Here is a 21,886-nt window from a genome sequence, read left to right on the forward strand (position 1 = left end):
CCTTCATATGCCAAGTAGGGTTTGTGGAAAAGACAGAATAGATGAACTATAGCAGGAGAACTTGGAAGAGCTATTGGCTAGAGGTTTTCAGAACTGAAGACAAACCTGAACTTAGCTATCCCTAGAGTACACATACTTCCACACCCACAGCTGGGTAGATTGTAGTGAAACTCCATAAAGCCAGTGACAAACAGAATATTTTGAAAGCAAGTAGACAAGCCCAGACACTTGAAACAACGTTTAGCATTCTCAACTGCAAAACCAGTGATCATAATTCAACAAAAGGTCACAAAGTTCTAACAGACCACAAAATAATAACCCTTTATTTAGAATGTGTTACTTAACTAACATTTTATCATCATAAGCTTGTGCTTCATGTGGATTTGAATACTGGAGTTTATGTTCCATATTCAAGAGTAAGGGCAAAACAAAGAAATTTCTGAATGTTTACTTATAGTCCCTCATTGAAAGGCCTTCTAAAGGCTGTAAGTATATAATGAAAAAGAAAATGGAATTCAGAAGAGTGGGAGGTAATTTGTTTCAGTGAGTATGTTACTGGCACATATATGCATATATGTAAGCATTCATGGTTTGGGAATCAGAAAATACGAGAGAGGCACTTCCCTGTGATCCAGTGATCGAGACTTCACCTTCTAGTGCGGAGACTGTGGATTCAAGCCCTGGTTGGGGAGCTGATCCCACATGCCTCATGGCCAAAATCTAAAACATAAAACAGAAGCAATATTGTAATAAATTCAATAAAGACTTAAAGATGGTCCACATCAAAAAAATCTTTAAAAAAGAAAATATAAGAGAATTAAAATAACCAGAGAAAAACAAAAGCTTAAATTAAGCTGTATGATATTCATAAGAAAGAAATACCTAAATGTAAAGATGTAAAAATCTGGAATGTAGAATGCTGAAAAGTGATGCAAAAGACAAATACTTAGGCCCCTCACTACCAAAAAAGCTAATTTGGTTCTATGAATAACAGATCAAAGAGATAATGATATCCAGTGACATAGGTAAAATAAAACACTAACAATGTGTGTGTGTGTTAGTCACTCAGTCGTGTTGTGTGACACTGTGGGCTGTAGCCTGCCAAGCTCCTCTGTCCATGGAATGCCCCAGGTAAGGATACTGGAGTGGATAGGCATTCCCTTCTCCAGGAATCTCCTGCATTGAAGCAGACTCTTTACCATCTACAAGTAATCAATAAATAGGGTTAAAAAACCTTGGAGTTGGCTCTTGAAAAACAACTAAGGAAACAGAATAACCGATGTTTTCTCTGGCTAAAAAGTTTATTCTGAGGGGGGAGGAAAAAAACAAAGTATGGAAAGACACAAATTATGTGATATTTATGTACATTTAAAATTCAGAACCTTATATTTCCTCTGGGACTATTAAATATTTGAAATCATAAACTGGAGAGGTTATATATCAGAAATCCTTATAATGATTGCATGCTGAAAATCAGTGTACTTTTGGGACAAAGAAGGAAAACAGACTGAAACAACATAAGCTAATTTTATGTTCTTTATTTATGACTGTCTGTGCATGAGCCTTTTTTGGGAATATTAGTGCTTAAATCTAACCTGAGGGAGCTGTCTAGTGAGAAGTCTTCTTAATTAAATGAGAAAGGAAGCCTTCCAGGAAATGGAGAGCACTTTCTTCCTAAATGACCATGTAACAGTAAGAGGTACTATTAACATATACATCACTCAATAGGGATAAAACTCAAAACGATTATGAAACAAGATAAAATGCTACTTTTTTGTCAAATTAGAAAGATCCCAAAGTGACGCATTTAATGAGTGACAACCTGCCTGCTGGTGGTAGAATTAAAGATCCATTTAATTTACCTTAAACTAAAAGCAAATGAGATTTTTCAATTAGATACCTTCCAAAGTTAGGTCATGTAAAAGGATTTGAATTAACAGGAGGACAAATCTCATGATTACATCTGTGGTTTGAGAGTTGAGGTTGTCTTGGCAAATACGCTGCTATTATTTGTGAAGGAAAGGATGCGTTTACGTTATTTGTCCTTGCATGAAATAGATCAGACCTATATTATCTCTGGGTTGCTTTCCAGGCGGCACAGTGGTAAAGAATCTGCCTACCAACGCAGGAAACACAGGAGACACTGGTTCAGTCTCTGGGTCAGGAAGATCTGGAGTAGGAAATGGCAACCCACTCCAGTATTCTTGGCTGGAAAATTCCATGTACAGAGGAGCCTGGAGGGCTACAGTCCGTGGGGCTGCAGAGTCGGACACGACTGAGAGCTGAACACACACACAATTAGCCCTGGGCCCCCAAGTCATTTTTCTGAGTAGTGCTACCTAAAAGCTGTCTTCATAAACACAACCTAACAAAGTGATTAATAAATTAAAAGTGAAGAACTAAAACTAAAAGAAAATAATCATACTATTCCACTTTCTTGGTATAGCCAGAATATGACTAAATGAATAGCTGAGTAACTCAGTTAAGGTAATCAGATTCAAAAGGAAAGCTTCAAGTTTCCTGTCAGTTGTATGTTATTTTCTTGCTTTGATTCTGACAGAAAAATGTTTTATGGAAAAGACTCTTGCATGATTTGATATATGTAAAAGTTAACCGAGCTCTCTTTTGCTATGGTTGTTAAACATTAAGATCTTTAAAAATACCTTTATATACATATTATAATAATATGTAATGCAATAATAATGAAACATTTGAGGTATCATTTTCTGCCATTTCTTTAAATTAAATGTCTCTTTTAATAAGTAGGATTACTTGTACCTGGACTTCAGTTTAGTTTGGTGTCTTTTGGGGAATACATCGCCTTTAAAAGAATTTCACAAGAATAATAAGATAAATGTAGCAGGAAATAACACTACTGTTCTTAAACATACAAATGATGAATATAGTTCTAAAAACAGTGTATGTGAAAAGGAGAGATACTTATACAGCAGTTATTAATGTAGGAACTTTCATAAGAATGTAAGAATAACACTGCTTCATATTTCTGTACAAAATAAGGTTGAATTTGGATATCCATGGAATTAGGAATGATAAGTGTCCCAAAATCTATGTCATATAAATGAATATTTACTTATTTAGTACATTTCTTGAAATTAAAAAGAATAAACAATTTGTATAATATCTTTGGAAAACTTTCTGTATTTTTGAGGAAAGCCCAATTAGCCTTATTTACTTTTAAGGTTTGGTGATGATTTCTCTAACTTGTCCATACATGCCAGTAATTATTTCCAAAATACTTATCATGATCTCAGATAAATTTTTGTTTAAATTTTGTTGTAACTCTTTGCTTCGCTTATACTTGTGTTGTCCTTTCTAGGGATATCATGAACAATAAAGTGTTTTACCAGCATCCTAATCTCATGAGGGCCCTTGGGATGCATGAGACAGTGATGGAGGTCATGGTGAATGTCCTTGGAGGTGGAGAGTCCAAGGTAAAGGAAACCCTTTAATTCTTGGGATGCCATTTACTACAACCTCCTAGAGTACATTCATTGTGTATTCTTGATGTGGATTTTGCAAATCCTCTTAGGACTCTTTTTTAAACAATCCCTTACAGATTGAGAGGTGGCTGTGCTTCTACAGTCACCCCCACAGGATCCACAGGTGATTGGTTCCAGGACCTTACTGCAGATACCAAAATCCACAGATTCTCTGGTCCCTTAGGTTAAGTGCATAGTATTTGTATAAAACCTATGCACATTCTCTCATATACTCTGAATCGTATCTAGATCACTTATAATACCTGATATAAATGCTATCTAAATAGTTATTGGCACATAGCAAACTCAGGTTTTGCTTTTTAAAACATTCTGTAATTTTTGCTTTTTGGTTGAATCTTCAGATGTGTAACCTGCAGATAAAGAGTTCTGACTGAAGTTTTTTTCTTTGATATTGATAATTTCTTGAAAAAGTGAACATGTTAGTCACTTAGTTGTATCTGACTCTTTGTGATCCCATGGATTATAGCCCACCAGGCTTCTCTGTCCATGGAATTCTCCAGGCAAGAATACTGGAGTGGTTGCCATTCCCTTTCCCAGGGGATCTCCTGACTCAGGGATCAGACCCAGGGACTGAACCCAGGTCTTCTGCATTGCAGGCAGATTCTTCACCATCTGAGTCACCAGGGAAGCCTAATAATTTATCTAATGCCATGTAACTTGCTATTTTCTGTATAATTCTCATTTAGAAGATATTTAGAAACTATAACAGTTAATAGTATGCTAATTTTTATAAAATTAAATACATTTCCATCACATTCAAAGTCTGTAACAAAAACATGCTATCCAGACCTGTTTCCTTGATTCAGACAACAGTTGGTTCCACTGAATTCCTGAGTCCATTTTTCTCATGTTCAGACTCTTGGTTAGGCAAACTTATAAAGATATTTATAAAATATTCTGTTTAATAAGAACTTGGAGTCTTTGGGGATTAAGATCTAGATGTCAAGGGAGATATGTTTGCTGGGGCCTAGCAGGCAGACCTTCCAGGAAGGGTGTTCATCACAGGAGACAAGTCATGTGCCAGTCAGGGAAGATCTGAATTTCCTGGAATCTTAATAATAATACAACAACAACGCTGATGATAAGAGCATCCTATTATGTGGTTCCAAATATTAAACTGGGTATTTTTCACAAAATGCCTCATTGAACTGTCCTTCCTTTGCCTAAAGTAAATATTATTATCCATCTTATTCCAATTTTGCAGAACAAAATCTGTGAGATGGTTTAATTTTCCAAGGAAGCGCAGCTAATAGTGGGCGTCAAGAATCACAGTTGAGCCTGCCTGAATCCTAAAGTAGGCTCATGCTACCTTTAAGTATAGGGCTGTAGATTAATTCCATATCAGACCATTGACAATAGTTAGGTTTCCTATTAGTGCCAGGCTTGATTTTTGGTAGCTCTAGGACTAGGTGAGCCTTCATCTGGACATTCAGAGGTCTTCAGTACCCGAGGCTTGGTAGACGTGGGCACACATGATTGCACAATCTGATTGAGACCTCAACTTCAGAACTCACTATTAACAAAGATCTTTTACTTTCCCAGCTAACTAAATGCTCTTTATGTAGGAAATCACTTTTCCGAAGATGGTGGCCAACTGTTGCCGTTTTCTCTGTTACTTCTGTCGTATAAGCAGGCAGAATCAGAAAGCTATGTTTGATCATCTGAGTTATTTACTGGAAAACAGCAGTGTTGGTCTTGGTAAGTAAATGTATGACTTTCATTGAATCTTTAAGATAAAAGGGATATACAAACTGGGTTTTAAAACTAAACTTTAAATTATTTTGGATTGGTACAGTGTGCATTATATTTAGAAATGAAATTCTATGTGAAAGTATGTTTTTATATGGGACTCAGAGTTACAGCACAATTCAGGTTTTGTTCCATCTTTGCTTTAATTAACAGCCTCACCAGCTATGAGAGGTTCAACACCACTGGATGTGGCAGCAGCCTCGGTGATGGATAATAATGAACTAGCTTTAGCTTTGCGGGAGCCAGATCTGGAAAAGGTAGGCACAATCTCTTACTGCTGTGCTTGTGTGAGTTACAGTTGTTTATAGTTGTTTCTCAAGATATTTAGCTATAAATAGTTATATGTTGTTATAACTATAATATACTATGTATTATAAATATGTTACAATTATTAAATGTAATAGACTTCCCTGGTGGCTCAGACACCAGGGAATCTGTCTGTGCTGCAGGAGACGTGGGTTCGATTCCTGGGTTGGGAAGATTCCCTAGAGAAGGGAATAGCTCCCCACTCCAGTATTCTTGCCTGGAGAATTCCATGGACAGAGTAACCTGGTTGGCTAGAGTCCATGGAGTTGCAAAGAGTCAGACACAATTGAGTGACTAATACAATATATGTTATTATATATAATACATACTATTATATGTAATATAATTTTAAGTTATAAAGAACAAGAAATTTAAGATATTTTCTCCAATCACATGCATTTTTCTTTGGAAAGAGAATCAACTTTATATTCTTGGATGTTTATGTCCTTTTACAATAATTTGCTGTCACTTTTACTTTATGCATTTTTACTTTCTTTAAAGGTTGTTTTAACATCTCATGTATATAATTTATATCACACAAGTTTGCATATCACACTTCAAGGTATTACTAGTATACTAAAGGCTGTTCCCTCTAATCATAGTAAGCCATATGTATGTTTACCAAAATACGGATAAATTTCCTCCATATTTTAACTGCAGTTCCATTCTAAATAGTCTATCTGAGCCTCCCCTGCAGCCAGAGTGTCTCTTCAAAGTTTCATGTTAATCTTCTGCCCAGAACCTTCTAGACTTTCTTTCTCACTTTGAGTGACGGTAAAAGGCATTTGAATAGTTCCTACCCTATCTATCACGTATTGTCTTACTTCGTTTCTTGCCACTCTCCAGTTCTTGTTGCTCCAGCCACACTGGTCCCCTTGCTGTGACTGGAACTTGCCAGGTCTGCACCTGCTCTAGGGCCTTGGCACTTGCTGTTCGCTCCATCTGTAGTATTCTTTCTCCAGATGTCCTCATGGCTCTTTTCCAGACATCCTTCCAGTCATTGCTCCAAAGTCACCTTTCTACCCTTCCATATCTGTGCTATAGTTTAAATATTTATGGTTTAAAATTATATTTAAAATCTATATGTATTTTTCAAAATCTACTTCTTTGTATAATGTAAAGCCAATGAGCACAGGGCTTTTTTTTTCTCTGTCACTCTCTGCTTTTTTCCAGTCAGTGCATAGCTGTTGAAGGCATTAAAAAGTGGATTCTTCCTCAAATCCTTCTGATGTACTAGTCAAGCATCATGCAGCTTTGCATCTCTGAATAACCTCTGGAAAATTTTTTCCCTTATATAATCCGAAATATTTTAATCTACACACAGATAAAATAGCTAGTTTTTTTTTTTTTTTTTAAAGTAGACAATGCTGAATGCTGAGTAGGCTTTGAAGCAACTGGAATACTCATCTATTGCTGTTGGGATGAAAAATGGTTAGTCAGTTGGAAAGCAGTTTGGCATTATTTTTAATAAGTTAAATATTCACTTATCATAAATATATGTGTAGCCTTTCGAGTACCAGGTATTTACTCAATAGAAATATAAATGTATGTCTCTACAAAGATGTGTACATGAATATTGATAATGGTTTTACTTACCTGAGCCCAAAACTGGAGACAACTCAAATGTCCATCAGCTGGTCAAAAAAAAAAAACACAGAACCTGGGGTATTTCCATAAGTAGCAAAATGCCATGATTAGGCTCTAAAAAGGAATGGATTGCCGACATGTATTCTAACATGAATGAATCTCAAAGTCATTATTCTGAGTGAAAGAAGCCAGACTCAGAAAGACCACAGTGTGTGACTGCATGTATCAGTGTCCTGGAACACGCAGACTAGTCTGTAGTGGCAGAACACAGGTGATCAAGACCTGGGCTTGTAGGGAGGGATAGACTGCAAAAAGCACAGGATCTGAGAAGCAATGGAAACACTCTGCATCTTGACTGTGGGTGTTCCTACAGATGGAAAAATCTCTCAAAGCTCATTGAATGTGTACTTTAAATAGATGAGTTTATTGTACATATTATACCTCAATGAGGATGATGTAAAATATTTTTAGCTGTCTTATATAAGACTGACTTCTCTTGTGACTGATCTGGATGTAGGTTTTTGGTGTTTTTTTTTTTTGATAAGTTGCTTCTCTTACCATCTGCCCTAGGGATTTCTTTTTAAAACTCGTTCTGTGATGAAATCTTGTAGAGGATCAATATTCACATAAGAAGGAATATTTTAAAAGACCAAGCTAACCAGAAATTTTAATGTGTTAAATTTAACAATACAGAAAGATAGGGAGTGTCACCCCAAACTTTATAGATAGTTAACCCATGGCTCAGGACACTAAGCCGTGATACGTGGCTCATGATAGACTAAGTCCTAATTCAGGTCAGATTTGAACCTAAGGATATTTGACTGTAAGCTTCTCTAAGCTTAGATTTCTCTACTTCTCTAGGGTGTCCTCTCACACACACCCATCCCCCCATTAAACTGATACTTTAGTTTGGGAGTAATTAACTTCTTTAAAACATCATTATGTCTCAGGTGGAACTTGCAATATCTCAGATGGATTCAGGTTTTACATTGGGCCAGAGATCATTAGGCATTTTCGAAGTTTATCAATATTACAACTCTTGTGGGTAAAAGTCTCAGACGATACGAAATTTAGGGATATTTTTCTTTCATGAAGTTCCTTTGTAAGCATTTTTACTGTGACAACACCTTGTTATGATTTATCAGTATTTCTTGATCTCTGTGGTTTTATTACAGGGGGTTCATGTAGATGGTCATGAGATTAAAATGAATTTGTTTTTGCAAGTGATTTTTAAACCATCCTTTGAGGATATGATTTACCATGTCTAGTGCAAGCATCTAAATGAGTTCTCACCCCATGGGTGATACTTATACTTATCTTCTTCTCTGTTGTAGGTGGTTCGGTATTTGGCTGGTTGTGGACTGCAGAGTTGCCAGATGCTAGTGTCAAAGGGTTATCCAGACATTGGGTGGAATCCAGTTGAAGGAGAGAGATATCTTGACTTTCTCAGATTTGCTGTCTTCTGTAATGGTAGGATGAATCTCGCAGGGTCTTTTAAAAACATTATTTTAAAACTTAAAAAAAAAATAAAGGGTATAAAATAATGAGGCATCCCAGCATTTTCATGAAGGAAGTAAATCGTAATAAAGAAATTGACTATTTTGTAATCATTAAGTTTTTTCACAGTAATCATTTATTTTAAAATATTTCTTTTGATACATGCTAGGCTTTCATTATTAAATTAAAAATGTTAGGCACTTAGATTCTCGCTCTTTATATCATTAGACTCTAATAATAGCTACAATCTTCACTCTGTGTAGCAAATTAACAAAAAGTTTCTGTCTCCATCATGCTTTTCTTTACTTTGAAAATGTTAAGTGAAAGAAAAGAGCTTTCCTGTGTTTTGTGTATAGAACCCTAGTCATCTGGATTGGACTTTGGCTCTGCTACTGCCTTATTTGATTTTAGTTATTTTTCTTCAAATGTAAATGAATTACTATAATGTTATTTCCTCTGAACTTCCATGTAGTCAATGCTTGTTTCCTCCTTTTTCCCATTTGATCCTAGGGGAAAGCGTGGAGGAGAATGCAAATGTAGTGGTGAGATTGCTCATCCGGAGGCCTGAGTGTTTCGGTCCCGCCTTGAGGGGGGAAGGTGGGAATGGCCTGCTTGCAGCCATGGAAGAAGCCATAAAAATAGCCGAGGATCCCTCTAGAGATGGTCCCTCACCAACTACCGGATCCAGCAAAACCCCGTAGGTCAAATATACACACTCTTAAAATTCAGATACTACTTGACTTTTAGTTTTACAAAATAAATTTTTGTTCTCTTAATTGTGGTATAATACTCCAATACTCAGGATTTCTCCCCCTGAAAATCAAAGGTGTTTAGGCAGAAGGGATGGAATTTGCTGCTGGAATAGGATGAATGAACAAAGAGACATCAGGAATATTGTGTGGATTTAGTAAAAAGAAATTGAGACTGTAGAAGGAGATGTATTTTGTGAATTTTCTTAAGGCTCTATGGCATAGTGAGTTATTACAAAAGATGACAGATGAACCTTTAAAGTTAGAGTTTACTGGGAGGATAGCTGGAATGAGTTTTCATGATAATTGTAAGTGAGAAAGAGGCCTTTAGCAAGAGAATGGGGACTTAATTAAACGGGTGTATTGGCAAAGTAAAGAAAAGGAGATGTTGTCATTTTGAGGAATAAAGGGCTTTATTTAGGTCTTGGTGATGATAATGGGAGGCAGTGACTAACTCACATTTCTCCATAGTATATGTTGTTAACTCACTTCCAGCAATAAGTTCACCCAGGCATGTTGTCCCCGCCTTTTTTGGCCACATCACATGACATTTGGGATCTTAGTTCCCCAATTAGAGATGGAACCTGTCTCCCCTGCAGTTGAAGTGTGGAGTCTTCATGACTGGACCACCAGGAAAGTTCCAGCTTCCTGTTCTTTTAATCTGTGGAGTTGAGTGTCCTGCTTGGGGGACATGTAACCACACTACTAACACTGTTGGTAGAGATATAACAGATAGGCTTAATGAAGGAAAATTTCCAAGCAGAGAAGTTGTCCTGCAAATCCTGGTTTTCCCACTTAAAGTTCTGGGATAAGTGTTCCATTCACTCTAAGGCAAGTGTTTCAGGATGGGAGCACTCCAAAATCATGTTAGGTATTTATCAGTTAGTTGTTGACCAACTAGGGATCTCTTAGTTTTTCTAAGTAGTAGAATGTACATCAAGAGCTTGCTGGTCAAATGTCATGAGAGTGGGTGTACACTTGAGAGCTTTGAAGACATCCTTGCAGGCCAGGAACAATATTGTCAACAAGTCTTCCTGTCACTCTGCAGATAGTTAAGTCCAGCTGCGGCAGCTGTCTGCCAGGCCTTCAAAGGGAAGAATGAGATGATTTTCCAGGGCCATCCAGATTTATCTCTCATCAATGAGATAGTGAAATATTTATGTTTTTCATATCATAGTACTTGGGAGCGGGTAGTTGGGCAGAATAAACAGAAAGGTAAGTAAATGAAATCACGTTTATGAAGTACTCTGGGAAAACCACTGTTCTGGGAGTCTTGTAGGACAGATCTTTATCACCCTTTCTCTAATTGTGTGTTGTATAGAAAATCAAATTTACCATTTCCATCCATCAGTTATTTTCTTTGTTAATATCCTGTTTGTCAGTAGAAGTAAGCAGAAACCATCAAATTAATAAGTCTACTTTTTCCTTTTGAAGGATATTTAATATTAAAGTTCCCACACATGTGTTCTTGGCGATAGAATCTCAAATCATATCTTTAACCCATTTTTTTCTTTTAGAAATGATAAGCTATTTATTAAACATATATGTGAAAAGTGTCAGAGGAGGCAGAATTTATTACCATGCTGATCCCTTTCGTTTGAGAAATATGTAATAAATTGAAATGTTACTTTATTATCCTGTTTGCTTTTTTTGTTTCTTTTGAAAAATCCATGAAAGTGATACAGAAGAGGAAGAGGATGATACCATCCACATGGGAAATGCCATCATGACGTTTTATTCAGCTTTAATTGACCTGTTAGGACGATGTGCTCCTGAAATGCATGTAAGTGTCTTGGAGTCCAGGAGCAAAAATCCTGGCTTATCTCTCTCTGTTAAGAGATCCAGCGCTGACGAAGAGCACAAAACATCCAAAACCAGTAATCTTCATGCTCCATTAAAAATAATAGCTGTAGCATAATTGCTGAACAAGTGTTTGTTTAGTTGGAAATACCTTGGTTATAAAAATTAGTAATGAGATTTCAGTATGATTCATTAATAGAATAGTCAGTTCTAATGTATCTCTAAAACTCATATAAGACTTCCCACACTCTAAGAGGGAAAGAGAATATTTTTTCCTATATAATGTCCTTTCCTGTTTTACTGTATGTATAAAGCACCGCTCCGCTCAGGAATTATTTCCTTGCTATATAGTATTTAGTCCTTTTGAAGGAGCTGCTATGGGAAAGGAAAGAGGTATTGCTTAGTGTTTTCGTAAACTTTCTGACCAAAATGTAATTGAAGTTTGTGGAATGATTCTCTGTGATACATTCTGATATTTTATACTTTTTTCTGTTTTTTCCCCATTGTATTAATTTTAAAAATGCTAGCCAAGGTCCATGAAATCAGCTTCATGATCTGTTGATGGGTGGGAAACAACCAGAGTTTGTAGCAGATGGATCAGTGCTATGGAGGAAGGCAGATACACTTCTAAACTGCTCTGAGCATGAAGCCAGAGTGCTTGTTAAATCACCTTTCTCCCTACCCTTCAAATGTTGGGTTTCAGGCAGGCTTTGTTTGTTTCTGTCTTTTTTCTCTCACACCCATAAGTTAAAACATTCTTGCTTCTGGATGTAATCTTTTGTTGTGAATAGAGAGGAATCGCAGGGTGAAGAAATATTAGAATGTTGGAAAACCTGGAGTCTGATTTTTTGTACAAACTTGCCGCCAGTGAGTTTTTCATTATAGTAAATTGGACTTGATTGTTAAAAAATTGTGTGTTAGTAGTGATTTCAGACAAAAACCTTTATGCTGACAATATGTGTTCTTTCCCTATTAAAGTAGATGATCAAAGGAATCACAAGAGAAATAATGCTAGTAAATAGAAGATTCTTACTCTACTGTATTAAAGGGAAGAAAAACTAAATGACTTAATAAGGAGCTAATCTTGGCATTTCTGAACTCTGTTCATCTTCAGCAACCATTAATTGAGGGGTCTCCTAGGTGTTAGAAATTGAGCTGTGTTTCACACCCTACAGTGAAGGAACAAATGACTCCCTGGCTCTGGAAGTGTCCAGTCTGTTTCAGAGACTGGCTGAGACCTGTAACCATGACAGATCCACATTCTTCATAGGTATTTTATTAGCCAGTGGAGGTCTAACACAGTGGTCCCCAACTTTTTTGACACCAGGGATGGGTTTCGCGGAAGACAGTTTCTCCATGGATTGGGGAGAGAGGGATGGTTTGGGAATGATTCAGGTTCATTGCATTTATAGTACACTTTATTTATAGTACACTTTATTTCTGTTATTATTGCATTGATATATAAGGAAATAATTATACAACTCACCACAATGCAGAACCAGTGGGAGCCTTGATCTTGTTCTCCTGCAGCTAGACAGTCCCATCCTGGGGTCATGGGAAACAGTAACACCTACAGTGAATACTGAGGAGCAAGTGTAAATACAGATGAAACTTCGCTGGCTTGCCCCTCCTCTCACCTCCTGCCATGCAGCTTGGTGTCTAACGGACCAGTAGAAGATTGGGGACCCCAGGTCTAACAGACCTGCTATCATCCATGTTCATCATTTCCCCCCATTATAAACCCATTCCTGGAAGAAATCAGTGTAGACTATAGGTACAGATGCACTTACATTTTCATCACAAAACAAGGAAGAGACTAAAGAAGTCATAAATATTAGTATGTGTTCAGAGCCTAGAGATAATAATTTTTCCCTTTGTATGATTGCTCATTTTATGGATAGATATGTATATGTAACTTTGGGGGGTAAGCATTCACAGACCTATCGGGCCTAAAATATTGGGTTGGCCAAAAAGTTTATTTGGGTTTTTTTTGTAAGATGATATGGAAAAATCCAAGTAAACTTTTTGGCTAATCCAGTATTTTAATACCCCAAAGAGGATAAAATCTATTGTTCTAATGGATGTACCTGTTGGCCTGGACTGCAATATATGACTCGTGTGTGTTGAAGTCAATGAAACTGGTGTGGGCAAGTAAATTGTAAGCCTGAAGTGGCAATTTCTGAGAGACGTTCAACTTCATTATTTATTTTTAATTAAATTTTTAAAATTAAAGTATAATTACTTTACTGTATTAGTTTCACATGTGCAACATGGTAATTCAAGATTGTTACAGGTTACACTCTAAAGTTATTAGAAAATACTGGCTATATTATCTGTGCTATATAATATATCCTTGTATGTTATTTATTTTATATGTAACAATTTTATCTCTTAATTCCCTCATGCTCTCTTGCCTCTCCACCCTTCTCTTTTCCCATTGGTATCCACTGGTTTTTCCTCTATAACTGTGGTCTCTTTCTGTTTTTGTTATATTTGTTCATTTGTGTTTTTTTTAGATTCCACATGCAGTGATAACATACAGTATTTGTATTTTTCTGTCTGACTCATTTCACTAAGGATAATACGATCTAGAGTATCCTGGGTATATATAATATATAATAATAATACAATAATATATCTTATTATGTATTATATATACACTACAGCTTTATCCATTCATCTGTGGATGGACACTTAGGTTGCTTCTGTATCTATGCAATTATAAATATTGCTGCTGTAAACATTTGGATACATATATTTCTTCAAATTAGTGTTTTTTTCCTTGACTATATACCCAGGAGTGAAATTGCTGGATCATAGAGTGGTTCTATTATGGAAGAGATGTAATTTTGTGTGTTATTAACAGAAAATTATTTCAGACTTAGATTCCCATTCTTTCACTTTTTCCGATACAATTAGAACATTCATTTCACACAATATTCTTCATTGCTTTGTTTTTCTGCCTGTAGTTGATTCATGCTGCCAAAGGAGAAGCCATCAGAATCAGGTCTATTTTGAGATCTCTGATTCCATTGGGAGATTTGGTGGGAGTGATCAGCATCGCTTTTCAGATGCCCACAATAGCCAAAGGTAAGGCGATCTTCCATTCTTTATAATTCAGTAGGACTTTGGATGACGTGATGGTGGCTTAGATGGTAAAGAGTCTGTCTGCAGTGCAGGATACCTGGGTCCAATCCCTGGGTTGGGAAGATCCCTGGAGGAGAGCGTGGCAACCCACTCCCATATTCTTGCCTGGAGAATCCCCATGGACAGAGGAGCCTGGTGGGCTACAGTCCATGGCATCAGAAAGAGTTGGACGCGACTGAGTGACAGAGTACAGGGCATTGGATGATGTGTTGTTTTCAATAATGTCATTAATACTCGCAGTTTCTTTCCTTGCAGCGTAGTACAATTACATAAGTTTCTTTTAAAAAATGAACCACAAAGTACATTATTCTATAAAATATTTTCTGTAGTCCTTGTTTTTAAACAACTATGTTTCCAATGGGATTTTATTCTTTTTCATGTGACATTGCAGTTTCCAGAGAAGAGGAAATAGACACCTCAACTGTCTGTCTAATATTTCTCCTGGAGCTCTTGGGTCCTCCATTCTTTCCTGTCTTTCTTGACAGCAATACTTTAATTCACTCTTTTTGATAGTTTTCATGGATATTTTCTTTCTGTTTTTTTAAAGATTTTTTTTGATGTGGACTATTTTTAAAGTCTTTATTAAACTTGTTACAGTATTGCTTCTGTTGTTTATGTTTTGGGTTTTTGGCCATGAGACATACAGTATCTTAGCTCTCTGTCCAGGGATCGAACCTGTACCCTCTGCATTGGAAGGTAAAGTCTTAACCACTGGACCACCAGGGAAGTCCCATTCATGGTCACTTTCTCATAATGCTTTTTTTCCCCCTAAAACAATGGTCATAGCTTTTGACTTAGGGATTTAAAAATCCCCAGTGTGTTCAAAGAAGTAGTCTTTTTAAGACTAAGGAGAACATATTTTAAAAAGATTTCATTTTCCCTATTTTGACCCAACATTTATTATTTTTTTACCACATGCCATTTTCGGTTTAGAAGCTTCTTAGGCAATGGCAACCCACTCCAGTACTCTTGCCTGGAAAATCCCATGGGCAGAGGAGCCTGGTAGGCTGCCATCTATGGGGTCGCTAAGAGTCAGACAAGACTGAGCGACTTCCCTTTCACTTTTCACTTTCATGCATTGGAGAAGAAAATGGCAACCCACTCCAGTGATCTTGCCTGGAGAATCCCAGAGGTGGAGGAGCCTGGTGGGCTGCCGTCCATGGGGTCGCACAGAGTGGGACACGACTGAAGCGATTTAGCAGCAGCAGCAGCATGATTAGTTTATAGCATTAATTCAAAAGCATACAAAATAAAATCAACAGACTCTGCATATAAATACCCAGAAGCTATGGCTCCTCATGCCCCTGCCCGGGTCTAAGGAGAGAATGGGAGGGAGCAGCCCAGAAGGGATGGAGTGAGGGGATAGATAATACAGTCCCAGTCCTCGCTCCCACTGAGCCTCTGTCATGCCCCAGACTACAGCACAAATGGCACATGGTCTGGTCCCAAGGCCTAATTCCCTTTGGTATTATAATTCACTCTGCCTAATATAAAAAGATATAAGCAGTTACTGAAGGCACCTAAAAGATATGTTAGATCCAAATTATACTTAATTTTCCCTTATTCCAATTGGAGTTTTGTTCAGTTTTAAAGACTTTATCGGATATTGTTACATATGTCATTTAAAGAAAGTGTTTGTTTATCTGACTGGGTCAGGTCTTAGTTGCAGGATGCGTGATCGTTGTTGCATCATGTGGGATCTTTGGTTGCGGCGCCGGGACTGTCTAGCTGTGGCACATGGGCTCAGTAGTTGTGATGTGCCGGCTTAGTTGCTCCACTGCATGTGGGGGCCTAGTTCCTGGACCAGGAATTGAACCCACATCCACTGTGCTGTAAGGCAGATTCATAACTACTAGACCACCAGAGAAGTCCCATTTATATATTGCTTTTATAGCCAACCAGTCCATCCTAAAGGAAGTCAGTCCTGGATATTCATTGGAAGGACTGATGTTGAAGATGAAACTCCAGTACATTGGCCACCTACTGGGAGGAACAGACTCTTTGGAAAAGACCCTGATGCCGGGAAAGATTGAAGGCAGGAGGAGAAGGGGATGACAGAGGATGAGATGGTTGGATGGCATCACCGACTCAGTGGACATGAGTTTGAGTAAATTCCGGGAGTTGGTGATGGACAGGGAGGCTTGGTGTGCTGCAGTCCATGGGGTCGCAAAGAGCTGGACATGACTAAGTGACTGAACTGAACAGAACTGATGAATTTAGACCGAAAATTTGATTAGTTAGGAAGTACACGTGATGGCCCTTTTCTTTCATGAATTATGCCCAGGGAAAATAAGCTGTTAATAACTGAAATATACAGTGAGGAGATGGCTGTGAAACGGAAGATGCTTATCCTACATGCCAGCTGTGTGATTGTTAGGAAGTGAAGTTTCATGTGTTAACCTTACTCACTCACATCTCCAGGTGACAGAAAAGTCATACCAGCTGAATACTCATTCTAATTTTAAGGAAAGCTGGAGCTTAAAAATTGTGCCCTAGCTTTTTGTCTTTCCCACTTTCAGTTCAGCCACTCAGTTGTGTCCGATTCTTTGAGACCCCACAGACTGCGGCACGCCAGGCTTCCCTGTCCATCACCAAATCTTGGAGTTTCTCAAACTCATGTCCATTGAGTCGGTGATGCCATCCAAGCATCTCACCCTCTCTTGTCCCCTTCTCCTCTCGCCTTCAGTCTTTCCCAGCATCAGGGTCTTTTCCAATGAGTCAGTTCTTCTCATCAGGTGGCCAAAGTATTGGAGTTTCAGCTTTAGCATCAGTCCTTCCAATGAATATTCAGGACTGATTCCTTTACGATGGACTGATTGGATCTCCTTGCAGTTGAAGAGACTATTAAGAGTTTTCTCCATCACCACAGTTCAAAAGCATCAAAGCTTCGGCACTCAGCTTTCTTTATAGTCCAGTTCTCACATCCATACATGACTACTGGAAAACCCATTGCTTTGACTAGACGGACCTTTGTTGGTGAAGTAATGTCTCTGCTTTTTAATATGCTCTCTAGGTTGGTCATAACTTTCCTCCCAAGGATCAAGTGTCTTTTAATTTCATGGCTGCAGTCACCATCTGCAGTGATTTTCAGATCAGATCAGATCAGATCAGTCGCTCAGTCGTGTCCGACTCTTTGCGACCCCATGAATCACAGCACACCAGGCCTCCCTGTCCATCACCAACTCATGGAGTTCACTGAGACTCACGTCCATCGAGTCAGTGATGCCATCCAGCCATCTCATCCTCTACCATCCCCTTCTCCTCCTGCCCCCAATCCCTCCCAGCATCAGAGTCTTCTCCAATGAGTCAACTCTTCGCATGAGGTGGCCAAAGTACTGGAGTTTCAGCCTTAGCATCATTCCTTCCAAAGAAATCCCAGGGTTGATCTCCTTCAGAATGTACTGGTTGGATCTCCTTGCAGTCCAAGGGACTCTCAAGAGTCGTCTTCTACACCACAGTTCAAAAGCATCAATAAGTCTCTGTTTCCATTGTTTCCCCATCTATTCGCCATGAAGTGAAGGGACCAGATGCCATAATCTTAGTTTTCTCAATGTTGACTTTTAAGCCAACTTTTTCACTCTCCTCTTTCACTTTCATCAAGAGGCTCTTTAGTTCTTCACTTTCTCCCATAAGGGTGGTGTCATCTGCATATCTGAGGTTATTGATATTTCTCCCAGCAGTCTTGATTCCAGCTTGGGCCTCATCCAGCCCAGCGTTTCTCATGAGGTTCACTGCATATAAGTTAAATAAGCAAGGTGATAATATACAACCTTGACATACTCCTTTTGGAACCAGTCTGTAGTTCCATGTCTAGTTCTAACTGTTGCTTCCTGACCTGCATACACTTTCTCAGGAGGCAGGTCAGGTGATCTAGTATTCCCCTCACTTGAAAAATTCTCCAGAGTCTGTTGTGATCCACATAGTCAAAGGCTGTGGCATAGTCAATAAAGCAGAAGTAGGTGTTCTTCTGGAACTCTCTTGCTTTTTCAACGATCCAACGGATGTTGGCAGTTTGATCTCTGGTTCCTCTGCCTTTTCTAAATCCAGCTTTAATTCTGAAAGTTTATGGTTCATGTACTATTGAAGCCTTGCTTGGAGAATTTGGAGCATTACTTTACTAGCATGTGAAATGAGTGCAATTGTGCAGTAGTTTGAGCATTCTTTGGCATTGCCTTTCTTTGGGATTGGAATGAAAACTAACCTTTTCCAGTCCTGTGGCCACTGCTGAGTTTTCCAAATTTGCTGGCATATTGATTGCAGCACTTTCACAGCATCATCATTTAGGATTTGAAGTAGCTCAACTGGAATTCCATCACCTCCACTAGCTTTGTTCATGGTGATGCTTCCTAAGGCCCACTTGACTTCACATTCCAGGATGTCTGGATCTACGTGAGTGATCACACCATTGTGGTTATCTGGGTTGTGAAGATCTTTTTTGTACAGTTCTTCTGTGTATTCTTGCCACCTCTTCTTAATATCTTCTGCTTTTTTTAGGTCCCCTACCATTTCTTCCCTTTATCGAGCCCATCTTTGAATGAAATGTTCCCTTGGTATCTCTAGTTTTCTTGAAGAGATCTCTAGTCTTTCCCATTCTATTGCTTTCCTCTATTTCTTTGCATTGATCTCTGAGGAAGGCTTTCTTATCTCTCCTTGCTATTCTTTGGAACTCTGCATTCAAATGGGCATATCTCTCCTTTTCTCCTTTTCCTTTTGCTTCTCTTCTTTTCACAGCTATTTGTAAGTCCTCCTCAAATATTTTGCCTTTTTATATTTCTTTTTCTTGGGGATGGTCTTGATCCCTGCCTCCTGTACAATGTCATGAACCTCCATCCATAGTTCTTCAGGCACTCTCTATCAGATCTAATCCCTTGAATCTATTTGTCACTTCCACTGTATAATCGTAAGGGATTTGATTTCATTCATACCTGAGTTGTCTAGTGGTTTTCCCTACTTTCTTCAATTTAATTCTGAATTTGACAATAAGAACTTCATGATTTGAGCCACAGTCAGATCCTGGTCTTCTTTTTGCTGGCTGTGTAGAGCTTCTCCATCTTTGACTGCAAAGAATATAATCAATCTGATATTATTATTGACCATCTGGTGATGTCCATGTGTAGAGTCTTGCATTGTTGGAAGAGGGTGTTTGCTATGACCAGTGTGTTCTCTTGGCGAAACTCTGTTAGCCTTTGCCCTGCTTCGTTCTGTACTTCAAGGCTAAATTTGCTTGTTACTCCAGGTATTTTTTGACTTTCTACTTTTGCATTCCAGTCCCCTATAATGAAAAGGACATTTTTTGTGGGTGTTAGTTCTAGAATGTCTTGTAGGTCTTCATAGAACCGTTCAACTTCAGCTTCTTCAGCATTACTGGTCGGGGCATAGACTTGGATTACTGTGATACTGAATGGTTTTGGCTTGGAAATGAACAGAGATCATTTTGTTGTTTTTGAGATTGCATCCAAGTACTGCATTTTGGACTCTTTTGTTGACTATGATGGCTACTCCATTTCTTCTAAGGGATTCTTGCCCATAGTAGCAGATAAAATCGTCATCTGAGTTAAATTCACCGATTCCACTCCATTTTAGTTCGCTAATTCCTAAAATGTTGATGTTCAGTCTTGCTGTCTCCTGTTTGACCACTTCCCATTTGCCTTGATTCATGGACCTAACATTCCAGGTTCCTATGCAATATTGCTCTTTACAGCATTGGACTTTACTTCTATCACCAGTCAAATCCACAACTGGGTGTTGTTTTTATTTTGGCTCCGTCTCTTCATTCTCTCTGGACTCATTTCTCCACTGATCTCCAGTAGCATTTTGGGCACCTATTAAGCTGAGGAGTTCATCCCTCAGCGTCCTATCTTTTTGCCTTTTCATGCTGTTCATGCGGTTCTCAAGGCAAGAACACTGAAGTGGTTTGCCATTCTCTTCTCACGTGGACCGCGTTTTGTCAGGTCTCTCATTCCCCACTTTAGGCAGTTTCTTTTTCTTGTTTTAAGGAGACTGTCCTCATTTACCTCTTTCACTTCACTTCTAACTCATGTTCATTTACTTATTTAAAATATTTTGTCTTTCCCCTACATTTTGAGCCACAAAATTGATACACTTAGGATAAAATATACGAATAATACCAGTGACACAGACTAGGAAATAAAGAAACGCTAGATGTTACGTTTGAAATTAATAATAACGAGGAACTAAGAACAAGGATTGTATGAGTGTTCAGATATCTCTTTCAGAATTGCTCCGAAAGTCACAATAGACCTCCTTTACTCCAACTATCTTTTATTATTGTTGTTATTTGGTCGCTAACTTGTGTCCGACTCTGCGACCTCATGAACTGCAATGTGCCTCTTTCTTCTCTCTTTACTAACTTTTTAGATTTTTCTAGTTAGTTTCTTTCCTGTTCCACCTTGTTGTGTTATAATAAAGTTATGCTTTTTTTTTGGTCAGAAATATGAGCTATAAGAATGTTCAAACTACCACACAGTTGCATTCATTTCACACACTAGCAAGATTATGCTCAAATCCTTCAAGCTAGGCTTCAACAGTACACGAACTGAGAACTTTCATATGTACAAACAGGATTTAGAAAAGGTGGAGGAACAAGAGATCAAATTGCCAACAACTGGTGGATCATAGAAAAGGCAAGGTAATTCCAGAAAAATATCTACTTCTGCTTCAGTGACTACACTAGAGCCTTTGACTGTGTGGATCACAACAAATTGTGGAAAATACTTAAAAAGATGGAAATACCAGACCACCTTACCTGCCTCTTGTGAATCCTGTATGCAGGTCAAGAAGCAACAGTTAGAACTGAACATGGAACAACAGACTTGTTCCAAATTGGGAAAGGAGTATGTCAAGGCTGTATATTGTCACCCTACTTCAGTTCAGTTCAGTTCAGTCACTCAGTGGTTTCCAAATCTTTGCGACCCCATGAATCGCAGCACGCCAGGCCTCCCTGTCCATCACCAACTCCCAGAGTTCACTCAGACTCACGTCCATCGAGTCAGTAATGCCATCCAGCCATCTCATCCTCTGTTGTCCCCTTCTCCTCCTGCCCTCAATCCCTCCCAGCATCAGAATCTTTTCCAATTGAGGCAACTCTTCCCATGAGGTGGCCAAAGTACTGGGCTTTCAGCTTTAGCATCATTCCTTCCAAAGAAATCCCAGGAGTGCTCTCCTTCAGAATGGACTGGTTGGATCTCCTTGCAGTCCAAGTCTCAAGCGTCTTCTCCAACACTACAGTTCAAAAGCATCAATTCTTCAGTGCTCAGCTTTCTTCACAGTCCAACTCTCACATCCTTACATGACCACTGGAAAAACCATAGCCTTGACTAGACGGACCTTTGTTGGCAAAGTAATGTCTCTGCTTTTCAATATGCTATCTAGGTTGGTCATAACTTTTCTTCCAAGAAGTAAGCGTCTTTTAATTTCATGGCTGCAGTCACCATCTGCCATGATTTTGGAGCCCCAAAAAATAAAGTCTGACACTGTTTCCTCATCTATTTCCCATGAAGTGATGGGACC

At 38.4% G+C, this 21,886-nt stretch overlaps 1 protein-coding gene across 1 annotated transcript in view; it reads left to right on the forward strand.

The window, feature by feature from the left end:
- The window catches only part of RYR2 (ryanodine receptor 2 (cardiac)), an 826,801-nt gene that overhangs the window by 578,992 nt on the left and 225,923 nt on the right, over nucleotides 1–21,886 (forward strand). Inside the window, exons 42-48 of the mRNA XM_010860117.1 lie at nucleotides 3,338–3,452; nucleotides 5,087–5,219; nucleotides 5,424–5,527; nucleotides 8,498–8,633; nucleotides 9,171–9,357; nucleotides 11,087–11,192; nucleotides 14,179–14,299. Coding sequence (XP_010858419.1) covers nucleotides 3,338–3,452; nucleotides 5,087–5,219; nucleotides 5,424–5,527; nucleotides 8,498–8,633; nucleotides 9,171–9,357; nucleotides 11,087–11,192; nucleotides 14,179–14,299 — 902 coding nt within the window. The remainder of the gene's footprint in view (nucleotides 1–3,337; nucleotides 3,453–5,086; nucleotides 5,220–5,423; nucleotides 5,528–8,497; nucleotides 8,634–9,170; nucleotides 9,358–11,086; nucleotides 11,193–14,178; nucleotides 14,300–21,886) is intronic.

The sequence above is a fragment of the Bison bison genome, unplaced genomic scaffold, assembly GCF_000754665.1.
Source record: "Bison bison bison isolate TAMUID 2011002044 unplaced genomic scaffold, Bison_UMD1.0 scf7180017864462, whole genome shotgun sequence".
Classification (NCBI taxonomy): Eukaryota; Metazoa; Chordata; class Mammalia; order Artiodactyla; family Bovidae; genus Bison; species Bison bison.